The sequence below is a fragment of the Microchirus variegatus genome (assembly GCF_963457635.1).
Source record: "Microchirus variegatus genome assembly, chromosome: 1".
Classification (NCBI taxonomy): Eukaryota; Metazoa; Chordata; class Actinopteri; order Pleuronectiformes; family Soleidae; genus Microchirus; species Microchirus variegatus.
Window position 1 is genome coordinate 23,374,030 of NC_139802.1, and position 21,967 is coordinate 23,395,996.

Consider the following 21,967-nt stretch of genomic DNA (forward strand, 5'->3'; position numbering starts at 1 on the left):
AACACACACAGCACATGTTTAGACTCTAAATGGCCAATTTCTCGCCTCAAATTATCTTAAAACTGCGTTCCGGGACACATAGAAGTGACAAACGGCCGCTGTTTCAACAACAACAGTCTTTTTCCCTCGGACGCCATTGCTCACTGTAGCCAAAAGCACAACAACCTTGCGCAGCGACCCCTACTGATCGGGCGGGAAATTGCAGCGCCTATCCGTCACCACAACGCAGAAGTATAAAGGCTCGAGTGGTCTACGTGGTGACGCAGACGGATAACGCATTACGCAGTCGGAGAAGTATAATGTGGCCTTTAGCCCACAGGACAGAAACAGTGTAGCAGTTTGAAAACAAAGGAATGAATGTAGTTCATGTCAATGTTGTGTTATTTGCCTTAAGTACTTCAGTGGACTGATAAGAATCAGAATTTACTTTATTGATCCCCAGAGGGAAATTCTTCTGTTACAAAAAGCACTTGAATAAAAACGAGAAACAAGAAAGGTGAAAGATAGATACATACTTCAAATATCAAATAAAATATATCTAAGTGTGTGAAGGAGAGTTCAATATTTTCCAGACCATGGACTATATTATCATCTTCAATACCAGTTCCTCCCCCACAATGTGGCTGTACCCACTCTGTCAATCACAGTTGATATGCGGACTAAATGATGACATCACAAACGCACCCTCTTCTGTGCTGTAACCTTTGGTGCTGGGCATGTGAAGAATTTTGCCTCATCAGAACAGAAAGGCCGGATTTTTTCAAAAAGATACGTCTGCCTGTCCATGGTCAGTCCAGGTGGAGCCAGGACGGGAAGACTGTCAACAGGGGGCAGAACTCCTGGGTTGCGCAGTAGCTGAAACTCGATAGGCTGTTGGCATCAAAGCTGTGACAGAATAGAAGCACACAACAGGATATTTAAAACATGGCTCACTGTTCACATGGAACACTATTATGTCCATTCGTGATTTTTTTATTCATAAAATGCAGAATTTTGAATATAAATACCTAAAGTGCTGATAACTCTTGATCTGTGGGAGCTTTCGAAAGTAGGGACTCAGATGTGTCTGCCAGTCAACTTGAAAAAAATAAGTAAATACTTGTTTCAGATCATGGTTCATGTTAACAGGCACTTTATCACTGAATCAGTATAGATTGATCAGTAGTATTGCTTGAATTATGTGTGAATGCCACACCTTTATGTGCATGAATCGTACGTGTAATTAACACATTGTGTTATTAACATGTCTGTTAATCACATGTGTGATTCATGCATGCAAAGGTGTGGCATTCACACATCATTCAATGCAATGTTAGGTTTCGAACACGGGAGGTTCGTCTCAAATCATATGAATTATCAAACTGAACCTGCGGGTGTACAAAATCTCAAAGAGGGCCGTGGCATGTTCCCCTTACGACTTATAAACGCTCATCTGACCGAAAAGTTTCGAAGTGCGTATTATTTTTAACATGCCAATAGTAAGCTAGCCAATCTCCAGTATAGCTAATAACCCTTATGGCAACATAACGTTCTGAAACGCACCAGAAGTGTGTTATCCACACGTTATTCTTGCACAGCAGAGGTCATATGCTCCCGTACATATCATCAGATGATCGTAGCTTATAATATGATCATCTGACCGAACACAAGTTTCGCATCATTCTCATTGTAATATTACAGTGCCGAGCTAGCGAGCTAGCAAGCATAGCTAATAACAATGTAGCCAAACGGCGTTCTGAAACGCACAGTGGATTATTAAAAGACAGCGTCCCTATGTGACTTTGAATGAACACCAACATAACATAGATTAACAACGTTAATGAAAACTCACCCCATAAGAAACTGAAAGGTATTCCGGCAGACTTCAGTGCCCCCGATCAGATAAGAGGTCCGGGCGTGCTTCTTTTTGTCGCAGTTTTATGTCTGTTCACCTTCAAATGTCCAATTCGATAGGAGACAGAGCGGTGCTGGCGTCACGTCATCATCTCAGACAACTACTGTGTCTGTCCTGCTCTCTTTCAGCCGCTGAATAATCCATCTGTTTGTTGTTTTTGTGACGATGAAGTCTGCTAACACGTTAGCATAAAGATCGCTATCTTAAAATGCTAACAGTCCACACACCAGCAGTCTCTGTGCTTTGTCTGTCCTTGTGAAGAAGCTCAGCCACAGACTTATTCTCCGGTTTTCTTTGCCTTCCTTTGTCAAACAAAGCTTTGATGATGACTGCTTTGATGATAATCACGCTTTAATTTCGCACTGCACACACACTCACACATATAAGCACTGGAAAGTTCCAGACTCTCTCTCCCCCTCCCCTCTCTCTGCTTGCATATTAATTAGCCATGTGTATTCTCCGTGATCGTCAGCTGATTGGCTGAAAAAGCAACAAAAGCTCTGGAATGTGAGATCGCCACACCCAAACTAGGAGTGATTCACAGCGATAAAACAACCTTAATTCAAACACAAAGTTTATGGTTTTAAGACCCACAATACTGTGATTTGAAGCATGTAGTGGCTTCTTCAAAACTTCAACTTCTGTAATTTTGAAAAAAACGGAAATCCCTAATTTTGGAAAAAAAAAACTTTTCCTGTTTTTTCTCGTTTTGCGCTTTGCCGACTTTTTCCCGCTTGGTCCGTGGCGAGTCACAAATCTCTGCAGTTACAAGCTCTATGTGAATTATCTCTGATATTAAAATACAGATAACACTTGTGAGATTCCACCAGAAGTGTAAGTTTCACTGTAGATGCCACTGTGTCAGAGGAAATGTACATGGAACACAGCATAACTGAAGTATTTTTTTCTCTCGCCTAAGAAATATTGCATTTTAAAGCAAATATCACCTTTAAAATATGCAGTAGGAGCTTAAAAACACATGGAGGTCATGTAACAATATGTGGACATGAGCTGTGCAAAGTCTGATGATGCTGAAATGAAGCAGAGTGAAATTACAGATGTTTTAGTAAAGATATGTCTGGGCGTTCTCTCTGTTGGCACAGTTTGGCACAATCTGTGCCTTTTGAGATGATCTTACCAAGGTACCAAATTATTAAAAACCCATTTAATTTTATTTAAATGTCACTACAGATCTAAAAAGAACTTGTTTTGAAAAAAAAAAAGTATGATAACTCGCTGTAAATGAATGCTCCCTGTGCGGTGCGTAATAACAGTCTTCAATCTTCAGTTACACAGCACCATAGCTGTGGCTTACCTTGGTCAATTAGGGTGATTGACGGCTCATTTTAAACCTCTTAACCGGTAGAATCAGACCACAGTCTCCAAATGCGTGTGAATCACTTCATTAGCGAGTCATAAGGACATAAATGCATATGACGCATTTGTGTGGACATTCGCCCTTCTCTAATCAGAACGATCTAATGTCGCTCTGTAATGATCAATAAGACCGGGATTTGTTCCCAAAGCATGCTGGAAAGTGTAGTTCTTCATTAGAAGCAGTTTTGTTCCGGTGGAAATAACTTGTTTTGATAAACAGCAAAGGTAAGACAACATTTCTGCTTGTATTTTGAGGCTGGATCCGTGAATCTTGGTCGTAGAGTGATAAAAATGGAACCACTGGAATCTATAGGTTCTCTGCTGTCCAGCCGACACATGTTTTTTTGTTTCCATAATCACGCTGACGCTCCGGTTCCGCTTTTCAATGTGTGCGCTGTAACGGGTTTTTTCGCTCCTGCTGGTTTGATCCGTGGTGTTTTAACTGTGTATCGTGAACATAAGAATGGTTTATATGAGCTTTTAGCTGAGTTTCTGACCTTTCTGTGGGTATGCAGCATGTCTGTGCTTTATGACGCTTTTGTCGCTGTGTCTGACGGTCCCGGGGGAAACTGTGATGAACTATCATGAAAAATGGACGTGACCCGGCCTGAAAAATGATTGATGTGAATGATGATAAAGTGCACCAAAAATGAGGACAAATGGCTACAATTACAATTGTCTCCTCCATCTGTGCTTCATAGAATCATGAAACTGTGAAGAATTTAGATTGTTATTAATTAGATGCTGGTTATTATTGAATAAATGCACATTTATCTTCACCGATCACATTTTTAGCCACAGAAAAATGAGTGCTATGTTTCATTTACTTTGGGTCTGATAGCAAAGTGGTTTGTAGAAAAATAATTCCAGTGTAAATTCATAAATCAGCTCAGATTAACAGGACAAATGCTGCAAAAACCAAACAGTTTTTAAACGGTAGATTTATACTGTTAGCATTTTTGAAGTTGGAATTTTGAAATGGGAGCATTTGTTTTGGCAGAACACATTTCTGGAAGGTTAAAAAGTGGATGGATGAGAAAACCCCGAGGTGCTGTACCAAATACACTCCAAACACTGACTTCAAGAAAGAAAAATAAAGCCTCGACTCTAGGAGATTATTCTTATCAGAGTTTTACACTAGCAAAATAATCAGTTTAAGAAGAAAAATACAATATGTTTGTTTCAGTAAGACATTTATTCACAGAGAGGGAGGTTTTAATTACCTTCAGATACCAGAAACAAACCCCAAGTGCTCCTGGTTTGTGTGTTCACTAATGGTGTGTATTAAGTTTAATGTGTTTAAAAATAATAAAGTCAAATTCATGGATTGGTGTGTGCAAAAATAAGGCAGGGGTCTCCAGTTTTTTGCAGAAAATTACATGGAAATAATAATATTTATGATGATATTTCACATAATTTCAAAATAAATATTTCAAAATGTATATTTTAATGAAAAAAACATGAAGAAATAACTCTTATTAAATAAATATTGTATTTAATGATCTAGTATCAAATAATCGGATGCTTCCATTCTAAGGTATTATGAAGTAATATATTCCTGTTAAAAGGAAAAAGAAGCACATTTCCAATAATTGTTTTATAACCGTAAAATTACAACGCTCCTAAGAATTAAGTGTGTTTCCCCTCTGTCCTTTAAGCCGCTACAAAATACTTTGGGGTTTTTACAAAGTTGGTAAACATTTCAGTTAAGAAACGTCTAATTACAAGCTTGTAATTCTGTTGTGCATGCTAACAACATCAGGCTGAGGTTTTTGGTTCTGGGTTATAAATGTTGGGGTGAATTCTTCAGCGCAGCAATTTGTTACCACGTCTAATGACTAAATGTTCCGTTTTGCTACTGAATCTACAGCTAATGCAGCTAGTTTTTTTTTTCTTTTTCAAATGTTCTAGTTTGTTTTCTGAAGGGAATTTCCACAGAAATAGCCGATAACTGTATGACAATGACGCAGCAGAAAATAATCTATGTCTATTAGTGCTACTTTAGTTGCTAGCTGTAGCTTTTTGGTGGTAACTTCAGCTAAGAGGCGAACTAGCTGAATGCTTTATCTTTACCTAGATCAGTAGTCTCAGACACTTGCGCCCGTGGGCCGATATTTTTTGGCCCCCCACTTGATATCAAAGTTTAATGTAAGTGCGGCCCGCAGTGACGATGAGGAAGAGTTGCGCAAGAGGGAGAGAAATAAAGCTGCAGACTGTAGCAACTGCTGATTCAAAACAGCAGACACACATACACATACACACACACACACACACACACACACACACACACACACACACACACACACACACACACACACACACACACACACACACACACACACACACACACACACACACACACTATTCCACAAAGTCTCAGCTGTTGTCATGTTAGTATAGCAGCCTATATGTCATCTGTTTTCGCAGCGCAGATTATGAACTCCCTGCGACAGAACTCTCTTCTCTCTCTCTTTGAGCAGTTAACTAAAGAGATCAGGGGCCTCATGTACAAAGACTTGCGTGGATTTCCTACTAAATCTTGGCATACGCCAAAACCCAGAAACGGTCGTACGCACAAATAAATTCAGATGTATCAAAGTGTGCTTATGCATGGATCCAAGCATGTTCCCTTTGTACATCCCAAATCAACGTGGAATTGAGCGCACAGGCAGAGGTGCCAAACTCCTCCCTGTCCACACCCCATTTACGTATGAAAATCAATTTGAATAGGCCCTGCGATTCACCTCTTTGATCAAATAACGCACTGAACAAAGAAAAGTAAAGGAATTTCACACAATCTGTGCAAGAGATTCAAGAGTGAATGAAAAAAGTGAATGAAAACGCGCAGGGAGATTTTGTTTGACACCCTGTCAACAGGTATAAATATGACAAAAAAGACGTGAGTGTGAGCGTGTTTGTGAGTCTGTGGGATCAGAGCAGCGCACGCACGCACACACACACACACACACACACACACACACACACACACACACATTACACTCACAATATACATCGCTCGTGCGTAAAGATGGCAGGACATTAAACACTTTGACTCATGTTTAATTTTTTTTTTTTATTCCTCACAATTAAAGAATGCAGAAGTGCTGACATTTGCAACTTTACGCCCGCTTTTACTGACATGAATACTGAACACAGAGAGACAATCAGGGGCTTGTTAGAAAGCTCTGTAGCTCTAATTTCACCAGCAGAAAAAAGCAAAGTAAACCAAAAACATGATATGTGAATGGTTTTCATCATACGGGACAATTAAATTAATAAACTATTTACTCACCCAGAAGCCACCCATCGCGCACTGTTCCAGCCTCCAGCCTAGTGTTAAATATAGGAAAATGTTTCCTATTAACGTAAACACATTCTGTGACGGCGCTTTTATAGCGATGTGTGTGCAGTCAATAGCTCCGATTACATTAGGGAAACCGGCTCTCGCTGAAAATTGCGCTTTAATGTTGGCCTGTTTAACAGCATTGTATGGGAGTGTGATGTACCTGGATGACATTCGGATGATTCCATCCCACACAGCTGGCATGGCTCGGCTCAGGGTTGACTGGCACACGTGACCGCATCGGCTTATGAGCCAATTATCATTGTTTGCAAGTAAATCCTCGCGTTCCCTAAATACTCGCTCACGTCAGATTGTTCATAAATGTGTCTCTGATGTGCACATGATGACTACATGTTTTCACATTATTAACAGTTTCCCAGCATCACCACTAAGTGTCGCCAAAGGAAAAATAGCTGTAGAAACGTGCGTACGCCAGCCATGAAGTTGGCGTGGGCACCGCACATTTCCACGGTCATTTCACGTTTCATACATCTGAACGTGAGCGTGGAAAAGGACGTACGCCACGTTTTTGTGCGTACGCAACCTTCGTACATGAGGCCCCTGCTCATCTGATGCATCTGTTATTCCCTTAATTACAGCGCTAAAGCGTCTTCTAGATTGAGACCGGAGTGAGAACAATGAAAAGTGCGCTCTTGAGAATCTGTCGACATGTTTTTCTAAGATCTACTCGGATCCCCTGCATTTCATCGTGACTGTACTCGACCCTAAAGATCATTATATATGTGTCATACATGGATGTGAGGATATAACTGAACATAGAGAAATTATCCATTCTGCGTTGGACACCAGAGCCGCTTGTAGCTGCGCACAATGCAGAAGACAGAGGAGCAGAGTCAGCAGGGGCGGTGTGGAGAAAAAAAAGGCCTTGACTTAAGTTTTGTAAGTACACACTTTCCGGACTTTTTTTTGAGTACTTACTTGATGCGGCCCAGCCTCACCGGACTCTAACTCATGTGGCCCCCAGGCAAATGGAGTTTGAGACCCCTGACCTAGATGAAGAAGGACAGGTGTTATAACTGCGAACTAGAGTGAGGGATTAGATAGAACTAGGAAGTCATGCTATCACTGTAAAGCTACTCGGAACTGGTTCTCGTTGCTGGAGGCGGTTTTTTGAAGTCATGGTGCCTTACAGTTGTAGTCGGAAGTCGTAATTTTAACTGGAACACCCTTGCAAGTCGGATTTCCAACTCCACTCCACTACTTTTACTGTTTCAGAGTAACATACACATTTTACTGTTTCATTTTTTTATCCGTGGACATGCTGCTACGCTATTTGTGGGAGCTAAATATTGCGTAGCTTTATTAGTGACTGGTATTGCTATCAATCACTAACCAAGAGATACATTTGTGTTCATATTTTTCCCGCTTTCTCAGTTTGAATGTGTATGAACACTTTTGAGAATGAAGTTGTAATATTCTGAGAGAAATTATCATTATTATGAAATAGCCACGGGTTGGTGTAGTGGTTAGCACTCTTGCCTTTGCAGTAAAAAGACAAGAAGACCACTTCGGAACAAGGGCCTTTCTGCAAGAAGTTTGCATGTTCTCCCCGTGTGTGCGTGGGTTTTCTCCGGGTTCTCCGGCTTCCTCCCACAGTCCAAAAACATGCGATATGGGGATTAGGTGAATTGGTCACTCTAAATTGACCGTAGGTGTGAGAGTGTGAGTGAATGGTTGTTTGTCTCTATATGTGGCCCTGTGATGGATTGGCGAACTGTCCAGGGTGTACCCCGCCTATCACCCAATGTCAGCTGAGATAGGCACAGCACCCCCCGTGGCCCTCTGGTGAGGGATAAAGCGGTAGATAATGGATGGATGGATGGATAAAATAGCAATAGAATGCAGATGTAACCAGCAGTCGACCACTACCAGAGATGACTTCTGCCAAGTCTGTGTGATTCTTTCTTGGACACAGACTTTCTTTCTTCCACAATCTTTTCAAAGTCCTGATGCTGATGATAATGTGGTGCTGATTAGCCAAAAAGACAAAGTATTATCTTTATTTGTGGCCCAAACCAAAATGCTCCGTGTTGCATCTGAGATTTAGCTTGAATAATAATAATTATGACTTTATTGTCATAATGTTATGACTTTATTCTTGATGTAAGAGATAACGTAAGATAACACACTGTGTCTTTAGCATTTAGCAAGAGTTACTAATGTTGATGCTAAAGTAATTGCTGCAATTGGTTTTATTCATCAAAGGAAAATAAAAGTTTAAAAAAAAAAACTTTTTTGATCTGTTTGACCTTTAAAGCATGAACCTTTATTTGATTGGCTCAAGCCTAAAGCTAGAACACTAGGCTAGAAGAACGAGTCCCACAATGCAAGTTGAAGCCATTTAAAATTAAAAAATGTGTGCGTTGAGGCCGAACCCTAAAGCGGTAAAGAGGTGATTTCCAGCCACGGAGCCGCCGCACTTAGACAAATGTTTGTGATCCCTATTCAGCCAATACACTGTGGTTTTAGAGCCCGCGCTCCAGGGCCTTCGACTGTGAAACAAACATCACGGATTAGGAGACATGAAAGTTTGGAGATCTTTGAGCTCGTCGGCCAAAACAAACACAAACTGCTAAAAGCAACAGCCAACTCGAGACGTTCTATGTTTTCACAGACTGCAATTTTGCTGAATCATGATGGCACCCTGTGTGTGTGTGTGTGTGTGTGTGTGTGTGTGTGTGTTTTTGTGTGTGTGTGTGTGTGTGTAGGCCACTCCTTTCTTTGTAGGCCTGATGGTCCTGGAGGTGCTGGTGGGCCTGCTGAAGTCAGGAGACCCAGTGTACAGCCTCAGTGATGGACTCACCTCCATATCTGCTGGAATGTTCTCCAGACTCCCGTCGTGAGTTTCATTTTTGCTTTTCTTTTTTTTTGGACCCAAAATTCAACAAGTCATTACTATGGCGAGCAGTAAAACACGCTCAAGCACTTTTCTTGTCTTGACGACCACTCAAAGCTGCTTTACTACAGTTTTGCCATATCTTAGGTAGATTTAAATACATCAACACTGTCTGTCCCTCTCCACAGGTTGTTGATGAGGAGCACTGAGCTGACCACTTACATCTACGTATGGGATCACTACCGCCTGGTGGAACTTCCCTGGGACTCCGCCTGGACCTGGTGGTTCACCTTCCTGGGTGTGGACTTGGGCTACTACTGGGTTCATCGCTTCTCTCACGGTACCAAAGCAAAAGAAAACAGTCCACAAGTCCAGTTGCTATAAGGTTTTTGTGAAAACAATGTCCGACACATAATGATAAATGATATACACAGTCAATAGTGAGGGTTCTAGGATTAGAAAATATGAGCTAAGTGCACTAGCAATCGTTAATCCCAACTGTTTTAAAGGCAAAGTTGAATAAGGTAAACATAAATATTGTTAGCACTGCTTGGATAGTACCACTGATAGCTGGGAATCAGAAAATGCTTGCTAACTGCACTAGCATTCAGACTGTTTTAAGCAAAGTTAGCATAAACTTGACGTAAATATTGATAGCACCACAAGTTAATACGTGTTGTAATTTAATCCAACACCAAATTTGTGATTCTCTCCTGTCATGTACGTCATAGAAAATACAAACACACAAAAAAAGGACAGTACAAAGCTGAGCTGATGATAAACGGTAGTAAATGTTGATTTAGTTGCCATCCCTGCAGGGAGGAGCGGTGAAGATAGAGCACACACACATACACATACACATCATGCTTTCCTGGACGTTTGCAGAGGAAGCAATTATTTTGCTGGAGTTACGTCCAGCTGATTTACGGCTGTGCAGATGTGAGAGGCCGTGATCTCCAGAGGACTGCGGTCTGAACCCGGAGCTGTCACAGCAACAGTCTGCGAAAAGTCTGCGAAAAGTCACGGCTCTGCAACATCATCCTTCAGCATCACTGTCCTCAAAAATTCAAAAAATATACTGTATGCACTGGATACAGTATTTCTTAAGTAGTGGCTGGACATCTTACACAAAAAAAGACTCTTTCCATGTGTTTTGGCTGATCCTCAAGCCAGATGCTCGGCTCACCGGAAAAGCGATATTTATCTGTGGCCTGTACCGATGTTTATTTGTGTCAGCAGCACGTCAGGCTGCCCGACGATACCACAACATGGTATTTGGAAGAAAGTGTTGATGTTAGAATCTGGCAAAACAGGAACAGAATCTGTGTGTGTGTGTGTGTGTGTGTGTGTGTTCTTGTCTTTCTATGCTTGTGTGGACCACCCCCTGGCAAACTACCTTTTTTGTGGGGACATTTTACCTTGTGGGGACAAAATGCCCGGTCCTAACAAGGATAATGCTAGGATGAGCTCCTTTGACCCTAATGGATGATCTGTCAAAGTTTCAGCAGAAGTCCTCATAGACTTAGAAAACTCAGAAATGTGTGTGTTTCAAGTTTGCCATGTGGCCACTCAGTGTTACTGCACCCACATTTTTTTTTCGAATGGGTGGAGTGAAGACAAATTTTGTGATTGGCTGAAGCAGGGGAATTTTGTGATTGGCTATTTCAAAGGCAGACAGTACATTTCAAATGAAAAACAATTCAAACAGAGCTTTGACTATTATTATAATTATTACTATTTACTATTCACAAAAACTTTAGCAATAATCCAGAGCACCACAATTAGAGTTATAATAATAATAATAATAATATTATAATAATAATATTTAAACTGGAAATAGTCAATTTTAGGCACAGATTAATTAAATAATGATTCAAATATATATTTTTGAACCACTGTTGCAAATCATCTGTATAAATCAGTGTATGAGTGTAGAGGATAGGCTTATTAAGGAAACTGAAAAATTGTAGTAAGAGTTTCATGTATTTTAATTGTAAGCACACTCAGGTAATGTTTATGAGATGTGCTGTACAAATAAAACAGATTTGACTGCATCAGTATTAATAATATACACTCAATGTTATTTTGATTTACCTTTCAGAGATGTTTTCAGTTGAATCTATAATGTACCGTAACCAAAATAAACTGAAAAATTAGTTTAATTTACATGAATTACATGAATTTTATTATATTTTAAGTAAAGTCATACTTGAATTTCACAGAGGGGATTAAACATGTTATCTGTCAATCTTAAGATCACCATCCTAACAGTACTTTTGCTTTAAACTCAGAGTTTAACTGAAAACTTAATTTTATTGACATTTTGCTTTGAAACCACTCATTTGATAATTGTCAGCCTCGTCATCATCTTCTCTCTTAGTTTGACTCCACAGTTGTTTTTTTCTTTTTCTTGAACCATTCTTTTTATGTTCTTCCAGTCTCTTTCTGTTTACTGCCATTGTCTCCTTTTCTAAATTTCTTATTCACATGACAACTTGTGACTGCAGTCAAGGCTGTATGGACCAGGCCAATGGGCTAGTTGCCTTGTGATGTATTTTCAGTCTTAATTTGCATGTCACTGTCGTATCTGCACTGCACTTTTCCCTGTTTATCCAGATAGAAAATGCTTTCCATCTGAAATACGTATTTCGTTAAAAGACAGTTTCAATAACTACTAAAGATATATAAAAGCACTACATCAACAACATAATTTAGACAAGCTCACATAATCCATACAGCGATTTTTTTACTATGTCTAAAATGCATATGTTAGATTTTGTCCCGTCATAATGCTTATGATTTTCTCATACATGATTATGTCTGAGCAGAACAGTACACAAGTCTTTGTCTAATTTAATCAGTCGTTACCGTTTGAGGTAGTAAGAGGGAACGGTGTGGGATGAGCAGACCTACAGCAGACTGACAGCAGATTAACATCAGTCTAACATCAGTCTAACATCAGACTAACATCAGATTAACAGCAGATTAACTCCACAATATTCAGCTCTTCTCTTCTCTGAACTTCAGGCCTTTACAGGCTAACATGCTTACAATAAAACTAAACTGAAGTATAGGCACAAGTAGAAAAGTGTATTTGTTTTTCAACATGAGCTTGACACAGCAGACACAATGGTGAAACACGGTGCATAAACCAGGCATGTGTGAGTAAAGAGAGTGGCCAGTTGAACTCGACAGTCCCAGGAAACAAGAACAGCACATGGACAATAACTACTGAGATAAACATAGATTTAAACAGGCTCACACAGGTGCAATGTTGGTCAAACTAGGTAATTGGTCAAATGCAGCATGAAATTGCTTTTTCAGTCTAACAGAATTAGGGACAACTAGTAAATAATCCTCTGCTTAGGGGTCGAGATCTTAAAAATACAAGTTCTGATTCATAGATGATGCTGTTAGTGTGTGAAATAATACACCATTAATCTGAAAAATACTACATTACTTGCACTTTTAACACAAAAAGAGCCATTATGCATGACTGTATAGTCGCAACCTTGGCCTCCACACTCTTGTCTCAGGCTCAGGCTGAGACTCTCAGGTTGATTGGGAACAGCTCAGAGTTCTGTGATGTAAAAATCATTTTAAATTGGGCAGATCTTCACCGACTGTTTTGTGAGCATGACACTTCCTCATCACAAATGACACTCTACCTCTCGTCTCACTGACATATAGAAATAAAGACTGAAAGGCTGTAAACACAAAGACAGTTTTGGACTCACTGCCTTGAAGCTAGTATATCCAGTAAATTATGACATTTTGGTTGTACTTTTGTGTTAATACACCCATCCTGTCTCACAAATAGTGGGTCTCAATTATCAAAGGTGCATTGAAACAGATGCAGATCCAGGAACATAAGACATTGTAACCCAGATTTCACTTGTAATTTATAAAACATTCATATTTCACTAGTATTAATGTACATCTGATCAGGTTGAACTAATGGAAGAACATGTTTTTCACTTCTGAGAAATATTGAGGAGGCTCAGAACTCTGTCAATCTCTAACTGCTGTTTTGTTGCGCACTGAGCGGTAATGCTAAACACAGGGAAAAATGTTCATCAAATTCTCTTTAAAAAAATGTAAGGTTGAAGATTCACTGTCATTTCTCACAGTATAGCATTCTCATCCGTATTAGACAGTCGTTAAAAGACTTATTAGAAAATCTCTACTCTAATCTCACGATTTAAAAATATATATAAAAACACTTCATCCACGACATCATGTAGACAAGCTCTCATAATCCATACATTGTATTATATTATATTTTATGGAGTCAGATATTTCAGGGTGGATGTGTGTGTGGTAAGGAGGCACTTTTTTTTTTTACTATGTGTAACATGTCTGTATTCTGAGCAGAACAGAATTTGCAGTTTGAGGGAGTAAGAGAGAAAGGTGGGGGATGGGCAGCATCAGATTAACAGCAGACAAACATTAGTGCAGGTGCAGCATGTCCCCCCCTCTCCCCCCTCTCCCCCCTCCCTCTGATGGGCCATCAATGAAGGCTGCACTGAAAAGTGTTAATGTGTTCAGAGGGTCACAGTCAGGTCAGGCTTTCCCGCCTCTTCCTGCACCTGCAAACTATTTTTATTTTTTTTAGAATGCTGCATTCACAGGAAAACAGACATTTCACTTTTAATGACCCTAACAAAACATGTTTTATGTTTAAAGTAATAACTCTTTAAAATCTTAATGCTACATAGAAACTCAGAACTATGACTTAAATAATGTTCTCTTTAGTTTTATTAAGTAATTTATATAAATAAATAACATTTATGAGCATCCTTTCACATTAAAGTCCAGGTTTCCAAACTTGCATTGAACGCGTCTCCAACATGTCTGACCGAGTTCAGAGGCTGCAGCAGCATCATCACATGTGTCAGAAAAGATTGGAGGACCAATTAACTGCAAAAAACCTTCAAGAACACCAAAAAACTTTACAATTATTGGAGGTAAGACATTTTTCATATGTTTTTGAACTGTTTTAAAACATTTCTAGTTTTCTGGTGCATTTGAAGTATTATTATAGAGTCATATGATTTCTATGAAATGTATTTACACATGAAATAAGTCTGTAAAGTCAGCCAGCTCATTTATTTTGACTAATTACCTTAATACATTTGAATGACAGTCACCAAGTGTTTAAATTTAAAACCTAAGATTCTGGGGGCGTGTCCACTCGAGTCCATGACACACACAGATAGACAGACATTTTTTGTGGGGACCAAAGTATAAATATGAGATTCATCATGGCTGCTTCTTGGTGTCCATGTCATCACACACAGGACTTGTTAATCGACTTTTTTTTTTAAACTTTGCTGTATGGAAAATCATTTGTGTTAGTAAACATTATCAGTGTACTTTTTTAATAAAGTGAACAGTGTTTTTTTTTTTTGCTTCTTGTTAATTTCACAACTTATAACTTTTCAGATGATGAAGCGAAGGAAAGTTAAACAAGAAGAGGGACAGGTATGTTTTCCTCTTCCTTTGTTTCTTATATTGATGTCGGCTGAAAGCCACTAACATGTTTAGGTTTTTAGAAAAAGACTAAAAGTTTCACACATTTGACATAATTGGAATATAATTTCAGTAAAGCTTAATTAATGTTCCCATAATTTGGAGCTCATACAGTTTTTACTGGTTTGTATGGATGAAACATTATATATAAATATATATTTTTACAGTATAATGAAATCATAATTTGAGACAATGCAATATATAAATCATACAGGCTGGTTATTAATTCTTCTATTTTTTTCTTCTAGTTCTATTGTTGACTGTTATGTCCTATGTCCTATTCATATGAAAAGGTTATTCATACATGTAGGAAACATTTCATATTTTCAGGTGTGATCACATTCCATTATATTTCAGATGTTATTACACTGTGAATATTGAACTGAACCTTGTTTTATATATATATATGTGTATATATACACACACACACAGTACTGTGCAGAAGACTCAGGCCACCATTAGATTTGTTGTTTTAGCTGCTGCTATAACAACAATCAAGGATAATTATTTCTATTTCACTTCACTGGAACACATCCAGAAAATATGTATGCAGTTTTGTTTTTTAAAGAAAACATCCTCTACAGGTGTAGAGTACTTAGCATGATCTACTCTTACACTTGAACAATAACACAGCTCTGTCAATACTGGAGTGGAACCTTCATTAATGTTACTGCTAAATCCTGTGTTTGTCCTACTATTTCATTTATAGAAATATCTGCTGTAAAAAATGCTGTTATGCTGTAACATACACATGTTGCATGAGTTAAACTCACTGACAGCTCGCTAATATATAAGAGCAGCTTTAAGTCGCATCACTTCATTCACAATTCATATGATCACAGAAAAAAACAACAGAGCTGCTGGAGACTGAAACTTTTGCACAGTACTGTGTATATGTGTGTATATATAGCAGATTAAATCAAAGTACCGCAGTCTGTCAGATGCTAATTTTCCACCAACCATTGGGCCTTACTGGTCTGTAATGACACATGAACACAGTTTTTACATTGTGAACTAAACTTAGCACAAAAAGTAAGGAAATGTATGTTTATTGGATCATTTCTTGTTGTAACAATAGAATTTATACTGTTGTAAACTCTGTTTATTTCCCTTTTAATAAGGAAACTGATTAATTGAAGCATTCCAAATTTTGCAATGCAACTGAAATTATTATTATATTTGTATTATTATTTAATATTTACATAGTTATTTTTGCACGGATCACAGTGCTGCAAAAATTATCCATTTGTCAATGAGTGAACTTATAATTGATCATTGTGTTTTTTCAGGAGGACTGTGATGCTTCTCTATCAGAATCTAGCCATGATCTGGAAATTGATCATGTGCCATCAGCCTCAGAGACCTCAGACAGCGGAGCCACATGTGAGGTTCTTGAAAATAACACAAAATCAACACTAAAAATAAACCCTAAACTTCAAGATGAACCTGCCAACAACTTAAGTGACTCAGACGACAACCCCTGCAACTCCAATGGTGACGAAGACTGTGGCACAAAACACAATAGTGACAGGTACAGAGTATCGTTTGAAGTTTTTTATGTTGTGATGTGTGTTCTATCAAAACAGTTCCTCCAGCTTCACAAATAAGTGCTGAACAGACGTTTGAAGACAAATCTTCTGAACCAGAAGAAGAATACGATGGTAAGTTATTTTAGTTTTTAGTTATTTTACACATTTATTCACTTTATCCTCCATATGAGTATCACATGGCTGTTGGTGCCAATCCCAGCTGATTTAGGGTCACACCCTGGGGCCTGGGTAGTTAGTTAACCCTGAGATGAGGGAAACTCATGCCAGTTCGGCTCAACTCTGAGTCAGTTACCCTGGCAACATACTCTGTGAACCTAACTCAAGTCATAAACGTAGCGTTTTTGTTTCTATTGAGTTATTTATTTTTGTTTCCAAAAATGTGCACTTTTACCTTTACAGCATCTGTCAGTATGATGACATTTTAATACTGACATGATATTACATTTATATTTTCTCTTGTAGAAGAAACACCGTCTGAGAGTCTGTTGGCAGAAACCTCATCTCCAAGACCAGATGAGCAGATAAAGCCTCAGGAAACAGGTAAACTCTTAGTAATTATCATTAATTTGTCCCTGCTCCTGTGTATTAACAGTTCAGTATTCTATAATTAATCCTTAATAGGAATTACATTTTTATTTTGCATTGTAAGTTTGAGTGTATGTTACTTTTTTTTTTGTTAAAATAATACAGTTCTGTTTTTCTTCTTCCTGAAGCGTCCTCCAAAAAAAAGACATCAAAGCGGTCAAGAGTGTCAGTCCAGGAATCATATGGTATGATCAGTGAAGGAGCATTATTATATGGCTATTATTGTATATATAATATATAAATGTGATAATTTGGGGTGATTTATGATCTGTTTTATTTTGTAGGAGAGACATCCATTCAACTTCCAGACACCTCAGCTCCAACTCCACCAAAAAAGCCTAAGAAGACTCAGAAAACAGGTAAACTCTTCTTCTGTCTTATTTGTCTCCTCCTGCTTTTGTGTATGATCACTTCTGCAGTCTCCAATTACAACAAAACAACTAAAGGGAAAGTTCCAGGGTTTTGTGTAAATAAATCTTGCTTTGTAAGTGAATAGTACTGTAAAAAAAAAGTTGTGAAATGTCATGTGTTTGTTACCTGCTCTCTCAGTTTGTCCACACACTTCAGCTGCATCTTCATGAAGCATGTGACGCTGTGCTGTGATTGTGGTGTAAGGGATGGAATGTTAGGTGGACAGAAACAGCTGCTGGGCTCAGGGTTCTGGATTATGATTAGTCTATTGTGGCAAAGTACATATAACTCTCTTCTGCATCATAACCAACTTGTGGGGTTAAAAATACACTTTTTACAGTATGTTTCATCAGGATGTTCTTGGAAACACAACATTTCATAATTACAAATCAGCTGCACTCACTATGTGTCTTATGTTCTTTTCTAAATGTCAGGTGTGGATCCACAAACCGTACCTCTCAAAAAAAGGCCAACGGAGATCTTGGACATCTGCAGAAAAACAGGCAATATGGAAGCATCTTGGCAAATACATGACTCTGCAAAGGGTTCCAGGTAAAGAGATCTGTGATGAGGCCATTGACAAAGAGCCAGATCTCTCCAGGCGCGATTGGAGAGATGTGAAAAACTATGTGTACAATTATATTGTATCATCCAGACGTAAACAGCTGTAGTTTTGTTTTTGTTTTTTTCTGGTTGAACAGAGGTTGTAAATGTACCCAAATGTTGGTGCCTGTAAGCACTTTGACAGTCGCAGGACTTAAAATGCTGATAGCAAATTATTTTATTACTGGGTTTGTTCTACAGTTATCAATGGTGCTGAAAAATTTGAAGTGAAATAGTGAGATAGTGAAGTGATGAGATGGTGAAGTGATGATGTGATGCGATGGTGAAGTGATGAGATGGTGAAGTGGTGAAGTGATGATGTGATGAGATGGTGAAGTGATGAGATGGTGAGATAGTGAAGTGATGATGTGATGCGATGTGAAGTGATGAGATGGTGAAGTGGTGAAGTGATGAGATGGTGAATTGATGATGTGATGAGATGGTGAAGTGGTGAAGTGATGAGATGGTGAAGTGATGATGTGATGAGATGGTGAAGTGATGAGATGGTGAAGTGATGAGATGGTGAAGTGGTGAAGTGATGAGATGGTGAAGTGATGAGATGGTTCAGTGGTGAAGTGATGAGATGGTGAAGTGGTGAAGTGATGAGATGGTGAAGTGATGATGTGATGAGATGGTGAAGTGGTGAAGTGATGATGTGATGAGATGGTGAAGTGGTGAAGTGATGAGATGGCGAAGTGATGAGATGGTGAAGTGATGATGTGATGAGATGGTGAAGTGATGAGATGGTGAAGTGGTGAAGTGATGAGATGGTGAAGTGGTGAGATGGTGAAGTGATGAGATGGTTAAGTGGTTAAGTGATGAGATGGTGAAGTGATGATGTGATGAGATGGTGAAGTGGTGAAGTGATGAGATGGTGAAGTGATGATGTGATGAGATGGTGAAGTGGTGAAGTGATGAGATGGTGAAGTGATGATGTGATGAGATGGTGAAGTGGTGAAGTGATGAGATAATGAAGTGATGAGATCGTGAAGTGGTGAAGTGATGAGATGGTGAATTGGTGAAGTGGTGAAGTGATGAGATGGTGAAGTGATGAGATGGTAAAGTGGTGGTGAGATGGTGAAGTGGTGAAAATGTTTTCATGTATTAATTTTTTTCATTGTTTGTTTACCTCCTCTTTTATAATGAGGTGATCCTTGTAAAGGGAACATTATGGTTTTCCCATAAGTGATGTTTGTTTATCAGACACTTCCTTTGTGAAGTGTGATCTTTATCATTAAAGGATGTTTGATGTTACTGATAAAGTGATTTGTGTTATTTTTCTCATACTTTTTGGAGCTGCAACAATTAATGTATTAATTGATTACTAAATTAATTGTTCATCTTGAGAGAAATCAAATTAAACTAAATGACATTTTTAGGACCAAGCTCAATTATTAAAAGAATAAATAAATAAGCAACATATTGATTAAGTTGCAGCTCAAATAAAGTGAAGTACTTAATATCTCTATTAGCTACTTACATGGTAGCTAATATATGTGGTATTTTACATGTGATAGAAAACTCATCCTGTAATTAAAAAATACTTGTGGCATCATAAGAAACCCACAGATTAGTCAGTATTATTATTATTATTTAAAATAGATGTGTTACTTTGGCTGTGAATCATGGACTTTTTTCAGTAAACAAACTGTAAAGTACAGTAAAAAAAAAAAAAAGTACAAGTTGTCTTCAGAATAAGTAGTGGAAGTGTTTACAATTAACCTAAAATTAATTTATATATATATATATATATATATATATATATATATATAAAATAATTATATGTATTGAGTAAAGTATTTCAGGTGTGAAACTTCACTAATCAACTACTATAATAAAGATTAATATATTTGTAGAGATCCCTGCTCCACTGTTCTAAAAACCTACAAACAAATACATGTGCGTATGTTAAAGTCTGCCTAGCAACAGTCACCGGTCCACACAAGTGCAGCAGAAAACTTTTTTTGCTTTTCTTTGAGTGTTTTCGAATCTGAAGTGAGATTCTTGCTCTCTACTCCCATCTAGTGAAGGATTTGATTTTTGCACATCTCTAGCTACAGTGGAAGTGGTGGTCCACACAATGACTACTGAGAACGTGGTCCACACAATGTGGTAAAGACATGTATGTGTGTGTGTGTGTGTGTGTGTGTGTGTGTGTGTGTGTGTGTGTGTGTGTGTGTGTTTGTGTGTCTGTGTGTGTGTGTGTGTGTGTGTGTGTGTGTGTGTGTGTGTGTGTGTGTGGCCAACTGGCCAACATGATTTTGAGGTCACGGGGATCATCGCCTCAGGACTCTCCTGAGTTTATTTTAAGCTACCGCTGCTTTGTCAAAGGCAAATATTTATGCCTAACATGCCTTCTGTATCTTGGCATGTTAAAATGATAATTAAGGGTTTATTTTCTTCTTCTTTTCAGAAAGAAATAAAGTCTGTGAAGGTTCTCAGTCATGTAGGTCATGTAGTCTTTAAGTGCTAAAAACAAAGGCAACTGGACTTCTCTTCGGTCCTTGGAGACGTTGAACCGCTCACCCAAAAGGCTTCTTCAGTTCTGATTTTGTTGTGCGACAAATTTTGTTTTTTAAACCCTTGGTGCCACCTTGGGGTCTTTAAAGCCATGTTTCCATAATGGTACAGTTCAATTTGGTACAGTACAGTATGGTTTGGACTGAGAAAAGTACCTTTACTTGGTAGGCGGGGTGTATGCTGTGCTGCTCAATTTGTGGCCGTTTGTCTCAACAAGATGTTAAGCTCTGTATGAGAACAGATTGCCACCTTTGAAGAAACACTGGTATCCTTCCGGTACCCCCAAGGGAAGGATACCAAAAAAATTGAACCATTAGGGGCCATTCCTAATGGAAACGCAAAAGACCTTACCAAAATAAGCCGTTCCACCAGGTGGAAACACACCATAACATAACCTTCTACACCACAATGTGTGTTGTGAGTTCATGAGCCAAGGTATTTATTAAATCCTCAAAGAAACACAACGAAGAACCTCAGACAGCCACCGTTGATGAAGAAAACAACATGGTCATCCCATATACATGTGGTTCAGCTTATCAGAGAAGTTCAGGAGGATTTCTCCAGTTAATTTCAAACCCATCTGGGTTTTTCATTTCAGACCCATTATGTATTTTGGAAGGTTTTATAGTGGTTTCAGACAACAAATGCTATAATGCTGCCTTGAAGGCCTTCCTCGCCCCAATCCACACCAATGACCCCAAGGTGCCACCAAGGGTTTTAGAGGGGACTCGCAAACCAAAATCAGACCCGAAGAAGTCTTTTGCATGAGAGGGGAAACTTCTTCAAGAACTTAACAGAAGTCAAATTGACTTTGAGAACGAGGAATAAAACACAAGGACTGGGGGTTTACCTGCTCATTATTGGTGGAATGCTGACCATTTGTCAAGAAGTGGTTTCCAGATTTTGAGGAAGATGTTTTATATTGGAGGCCTTCCATATTAGTTACATTTCCAAGATCCTACAACCACTGATGCAATCTATCCAACCAAACCCCATAAAGAAAATCTGCATTTTTAGCTTGCAGGGACACAGGAGCAGCTGGTCCACTGCTGCCTCCTGTGGTCAGTTTGGTGGTCGAAGGATTTCAAACACCAAAGTCACACTCAACACATTTGAACTTAGTGATGGAGGCAGCAGTAGATCAATAACTCCTGTGTCGCTGTGAAATCGCTGGTTTTCTCTATGGACTTTGGTGTGGGAGAGTGAGTGGTTTATAAAACTCAAGTTTCCATTCAGCAAAGGCCTCAAAACGAAAAAGAAAAAGCAGAGGACACGCAGTTTGGTTTTTTTTTGCC

At 38.8% G+C, this 21,967-nt stretch overlaps 1 protein-coding gene across 1 annotated transcript in view; it reads left to right on the forward strand.

Moving 5' to 3' along the window:
* Positions 1–21,967, forward strand: part of agmo (alkylglycerol monooxygenase) — a 74,108-nt gene that overhangs the window by 9,758 nt on the left and 42,383 nt on the right. The window contains exons 2-3 of the mRNA XM_083893808.1: positions 9,344–9,474; positions 9,660–9,811. Of these exons, the coding sequence (XP_083749934.1) occupies positions 9,344–9,474; positions 9,660–9,811 (283 nt within the window). The remainder of the gene's footprint in view (positions 1–9,343; positions 9,475–9,659; positions 9,812–21,967) is intronic.